General features: G+C 36.8%; 1 protein-coding gene across 6 annotated transcripts; it reads right to left on the bottom strand.

The window, feature by feature from the left end:
- Nucleotides 1–220: 220 nt before the first annotated feature.
- On the bottom strand, nucleotides 221–2,300 carry LOC112277490 (ubiquitin-NEDD8-like protein RUB1). 6 transcript variants are annotated; one of them, XM_024509897.3, is made up of 5 exons: nucleotides 2,127–2,300; nucleotides 1,731–1,808; nucleotides 1,298–1,466; nucleotides 807–1,066; nucleotides 221–565 (listed from the first exon to the last, which is right to left on the bottom strand). In XM_024509897.3, the coding sequence occupies exons 3-5, from the start codon at nucleotides 1,388–1,390 to the stop codon at nucleotides 457–459; spliced, it is 462 nt and encodes a 153-aa protein (XP_024365665.1). In that variant the 5' UTR covers nucleotides 1,391–1,466; nucleotides 1,731–1,808; nucleotides 2,127–2,300; the 3' UTR covers nucleotides 221–456. The 6 variants fall into 6 exon arrangements, with proteins under 6 accessions (XP_024365665.1, XP_024365666.1, XP_073387506.1 ...); XM_024509898.3 differs by having other exon boundaries at nucleotides 1,298–1,415; XM_073531405.2 differs by having other exon boundaries at nucleotides 1,762–1,808.
- Between the last annotated feature and the right edge of the window lie 3,833 nt (nucleotides 2,301–6,133).

Raw genomic sequence — 6,133 nt, 5'->3', positions numbered from 1 at the left:
CGCCTAATCTTTTGAAGATGATTGTTTAGACAAAGCGAATTGTTAAAATTCCAACGATACCCACCACCTATGCTCAAAATCTGATGGTTAAAGATATAATGGACCTAACAGCCGTGGAATCATGAATTTCTATCTCAAAATGAAAACCTCATATGCAGGACTTCATGCAAGCTAATGTATTTATCTTGTACTCATTTCAAGCCGTTCAGCGAGGAAAATATTTTCACACAATTCCCTTCCAGTAGGATTACAATATGGTAAACCAAAGTACAGATCAAGACATGCATCGTCGTGTCTGTTAGAAACAAGTTGTATACTACAGCTTGCATGTCCACACAAAACACATAGCATTTCTCGCGGAACTGAAGGATGAGAATCAGCCTGATAGAGAAACAACATGCTAATTGCCACACCTTAATCAATGATCTAGTAACAACAAAAGACAGTTTGTAGTGATCACCAACCTCCGCGGAGAGCAAGCACCAAGTGCAGCACAGATCCTCCCTCAATATTATAGTCTCGTGCAGTTTTGTCGTCGTTCATCTGCTTTCCGGCGAATATGAGCCTGCCATGACCAGATACAGCAGTAACAAATCATCAAGTGCGAGGCGTTCTCAATGTACGAGCAGCATAAACAATCCTAGTACAATTAGTAGCTTCATCAACAAATGCTATTTTATAGCATTAAGAAAAAACAATCCCTGTGAAAATTTTCAGAGTTGAACTATTGAAAGTAAAATTTTCAGCAACCACCGACCTATGAACTACAGATAACTACTGTAAAAGAACCAGCAAATTCAATCTACCTTTGTTGGACGGGAGGAATGCCCTCCTTCTCCTCCACACGCTCCTTGATGCGCTCAATAGTATCATAAGGCTCAATGTCAATTTCAATTTCCTTCCCAGTAAGGGTCTTCACCTTGATCATGGTACCTCCCCGGAGCCTGAGCACCAGGTGCAGGGTTGATTCCTTCTGAATATTGTAGTCTGCCAGTGTACGCTCATCCTCCAACTGTTTACCAGCGAATATCAGCCGTTGCTGGTCAGGTGGAATGCCTTCCTTGTCCTGCACCATGAATTTCCATTCCACATTCATTTTGACGTAGTAGGCTCATCAATCATGATTGCATATCTGGAACTTGAATGGAGCCCAGTCGTGATTGAATGTCTTCATAATAAATCATAGAGCAGCCGCTGTTAAGTTCAGAACTAACGCATAAACATATGATGATACCACGAGTATTGAAAAAGTTGAGAAACTCGAAATTTAGTACAGTAGATCCAGAAGTGCACGTACTTGAATCTTGGTCTTCACATTTTGGATGGAATCGCTGCTCTCGACTTCAAGAGTAATGGTCTTCCCTGTCAACGTCTTCACAAAGATCTGCATCTTGACGACCCAAACCCCACCTCACCTGTGATAGATCACTTCTTTGATCACCTTGTGCCCCTTAAATACGAGCACCCTAACATGAGGAAAACATGGAAAATAGAAAAATAGAGAAGGTGAGAAACTCCTTGACAAGACGAACGCAATTTCAACCGACAATACACTCAACCTGGGTCAAGATTCAATGAGACTTTAGATGATATATATAAATATGTATCAACAATTACTAACCCTGTTACAAACAGACAATAAACTTTTACAAAACCTGCAGATGATCACTCACAAAACAACAAATGAATCACACAACACTTAGGGTTTCCTTCTCTAAAACGAGACAAACCGCTAATTGCGCGCAAATAAAGTGCTTCTACCGTCACACAACACCTCTACTCCACTCCACTCCACTGAGAGGCATCCGCTGCAGCCACATATCATCATAAACATAAACAAGACTGACCGAAGAAGGATAAAGCACCAATCTCTCTACCCAAGAAACAAGATCCCAATTCGTCAGTCCGTCTATCTCCGAAAAAACATAAGGAAAATAAATTGGAAAAATAAAATAAAATAAAACAAAAATAGAGCAGCTTCGAGATCCACAACTCCATAACCCACCTAAATCGTAACGAGAACATAAATTGTCTCTCTACGTTCTTCACTTTGCATGTTTAATCAAAGTATTGAATCAAACACAGCAATAACGATCGTATTGCGAGCTGCAATGTTGAACACTCACCGAAACAAGATCGCCGAAGCTGGTGCAGCAACGACAGATTAAATTCCACAGGTGCAGATGTTGCGAGGACAAATCTGTTGAGCTGAAGCGGACACTGCAAGGGCTGTGGCGATAGTGATGACGGGCACGGCACCTCTCAGCGAGACTGGAGAGCCAGAAGTAGCGACTACAGCTTCACGTGGAACACATCACCGATTAAATCTATTGGGTTTTTATCCTTCTTGTCATAAGCCACAGAAAATCTCTTCCCCAATGTCCATGTTGGTGTTCACACCAGCTTTTGCCTATTTTCACTCTTTCCCCTCCTACTTCTGACCCCTAATTCTGTGTCAACCCTGATCGGGGGATTCTTAACTTGTGGCACTGGGTCGCCTCGGAAAGGCAAAGCGCAAAAGTTCCGATTCATCCTCGACAAACTCACAAAAGTGTGAGATGGATAAATCTCAGGCTCAGGTAGTTCTCGATCTCTTCCATGACTTAAAAATCCCCCAGCTGCGTATAATCAACGCAGCTACACTGCTGCGTTTAACTCACAGCGAGAACTTGCAGCCCATGCTGAATTGGGATCGATAGTAACACCCCCCTTCACCCAAACACTCCTCCCTTGTGCAACCTGAAGTTAAGACTTGTTGAAGAACTGTGACATCCCCTCGGTTGTTCTGATCCCAAGTTCACAAGGCTGAAGGGCTCAATCAGGCCAGTACTTGAATTAGTTTCTAATCTGTCCCGTCAGCTCTGGGTTTCCTCAACTCACACGATTCCTCCTCAACTTCATCCAGGCTGAGCATCTATCTCCAGAATCTGGACCCTGTTTGCAAGATGCCACAGCTCGAGCAACACGGTGATGAGTTCCATTCGACCACCACCAGAGCTGTTACTCCTGGATGGTATTTGTAGATTTATCCTAGAGTAGGCTTAGTCCACGGAGCATGCAACGTCCCGCTTCCTTTCTTCAATGCCACATTCACAGAAGGGGCAGAGAAGGTTGAACATGAAGTTGGAAAAATTCTTTGTGGCCATCCTTTGTGGCGTTAGCATAGACAACCTTTTTAGTTGTTGTGCTTTCAAGTTAGGATTTATATTTGGAGCGAAGGATGTGACAAAGCAATTAATTTCAAAAAGTTTTGCACATGTCTATTTTTGTACATTTAAAAAAAAACTTAAGTTGAAATTGTAATTTCATTTTTTAAAATTTTTCACTGAAGACAAGGGCAAGGCAAAGGATTGTGTTAGTTGTGTATTAGATAATGGATTGAGACGTATATAAATATATATATAAATATATATATATATATATATATAAATGTATATATTACCTGATCTTATTAAACTTCTAAAAGAACAATATACTCATACCCAACTAAAAAGAAAAAAAAAGTTTAAGAAAATTTTATTTATAAAATAACAAGATATTGAAGAAGATATAACTAAGTACAAAAAATAAGAGATTTTTTTTATCTAAGATTAGAATACAAGAAAAAAAATTGAAAATATTAAAGGTGGTTTTGATCTTATTTTTGCATATATATTAGATAACAAAAAAGTCATATAGGAGCTTTTTAAAGACCTTGAAGCTTTTGGATTAAGTATCTAAGTTTTAAAATCCTTCTATAAATACATATACAAAGATAAGAACTTTTAAAAGAATTTTTTATGATAATATGTTAAATCTAAAAATATCCATATATATCTAATTTACACTCATCAAAGACATAAATCATAACAAAATTCTAAAGAAAAAATATACTCTTATAACACTTAAAAATAAAAAGTAGACAAATCAAAGATAAATATAAGATGGAAACTACAATAACTATTATCAAATACAAAGATATTAGAAATTCTTTAGCTAAGACAAGAACACAAGAAATACATTGATAAGAATGAAGAAGGCCTCATTTTTGCTTCCATGAATACTATCTAATTAAAGAGCTACAAAACAACATTTTATAAGGTCATCTAAAATGTGTCCAACTTATAGAGCACGTATCTAACTTGCAAAGCAAGTTTCCTATATGTGTTGAGACGAGACCAAACTATCTCAAAAATCCAAGATCTTTCTACTCCACAATAACATAAAGCTTCATAAAAAAATAGGACAAAACAAACCAGAAAAAAATTGAACGGAATTAAATAGAATAAGACATGAAAGGTAAAATTGAGAAAATAGAAATAGAACAAAAAAAATTTGAACAGAAAGATATAAAACCAAATTTTACTAAGAGAAAAGATCCAAAATCATTTCTGACCAAGTATTCCAAAAGGCCTTTGACAATCCTATTTATACCTTGTTCTACCATCCTAGACTTTCTAAAATATTCTTAAGTAGTCGATCCTCTCTAGATAATTGCCTTAAATTCCTTCTAGAAGATTCTATGGTGGGCCTTACCTATATAAGTGCCTTAAATTCTTTCTAAAATATTCCACAATGGATCCTATCTAGTCCACTAATCTAACCTCAATTCTAGAAACTTCCATAGTTCTAACTATCTATATAATTATCTTATCTATACCTTGTTATTATTAATCCTCCTCTATTAATATAAAACATCATCGTTTTGCTCCCAATGGTATCTCCAAATAATCTCTTGGCAATGGTTGAGGTTTTGTGCAGGTTCCTATATTGCATTGTGAATATGATAATCTTTCCAAAGAACTTTGTATAGAAATTATAGACAACCAATACCATGATAGAAGTAGTGATGCTCCAAAATGCTGTCCACTTCATATTCTTGTTGGTCATCAACTATAATTGGTGGTGGCGGTGGTTAGTGTCAATGTGAAAAGTGCTTTGGCTCAGTATGAAATTCCTTTAGTTACAAAACATGAAAGACTGGATGGACCCAAATATGTGGCAGAAGCTTGAGGTGGTATACAACATCAAAAACTACATAAATACGGAAAGGTCCAAGCCACCAAGGTGTTAGTTTGCGGATTTGGGTTGATATAGCAAGTGGCAAGTTGGCATTAGAGAGTAACACGTGATCACTCTTTCGGAAGGTATTGTGTTGCTAATGATTATTCACATATTGCTTCTATCAATTCTGTGCCAAAAGAGGTGGTGTCGTGCGTCATGTAAGGCCATTGTAAGCCGTCATATAAATTCCTCCATTGTCAAGTTGTTGGTGTCTATGGAGATGATGAAGAGTTGCTGGTATAATTGGATATTGAGTAATATTAGGAAAAAATGGTGAATGACTGATACTTGCTTGAATACTATCATTATAAGCAAACTCCAAGGGCATCAAGTATTCATCCCAATCATTATGATGAATCTCTAAAAATACCCACAACATGTCCTCCAAGGTTTGATTTGCATACTCTATTTTTTGACCTATTTGGGATGAAAGAATATAGACATAAGAAGTCGTGTGCCTAGTAGCTTGAAAAAAGCTTGCCAAAAACTTCCTATGAAGCATGGATCTTGATTTGAAACAATGACATGAGGTAATCCATGGTGACAAAAGACAATATTAAAGAAGACTAGTGTAAGCATTGCATCATCAATATACAAATGTATTGCGACCAAGTAAAGTTGTTTTGAGAGTCAATCCATAAAGACGACAATTAGAGTGTAATTATAAAACGTCTGCAATAAACATGCAATAAGATCCATAATAACTTGCTTCCAACATACTATAGGTAGTAAAATTGGCTGCAATAGTCCAAGAGACGTTATGTTGCATACTTTGTTATGGTGATATGATTCGTAGGAGCATATAAAGGCTCAAATATCATGATCCAAATCTGCTCAAAACCATATCCTTTAGTTCTATTTTAGAATCTTTTCTTATTTTAGATGTCTAGATATCAAAATATCATGTCTTTTTTAAAGTATGGGCATCCAAAGTTTAACACTGTCAGGTACATAAATTTATTTTTTGAGATACAACAAGCCATCATTAAGAGTGTAATCCTAATATTGTATATTGCTCATTTTCAACCAATCACTAACCATCTTGAAATAAGCATCCTAATACATAGCTTTCTTTCATTCTACGTATTTG

This window comes from Physcomitrium patens, chromosome 25, assembly GCF_059467195.1.
Source record: "Physcomitrium patens ecotype Gransden chromosome 25, ASM5946719v1, whole genome shotgun sequence".
Classification (NCBI taxonomy): Eukaryota; Viridiplantae; Streptophyta; class Bryopsida; order Funariales; family Funariaceae; genus Physcomitrium; species Physcomitrium patens.
The sequence above is the reverse complement of the archived record's forward strand: the minus strand, read 5'-3'. Positions and strand labels throughout refer to the sequence as shown.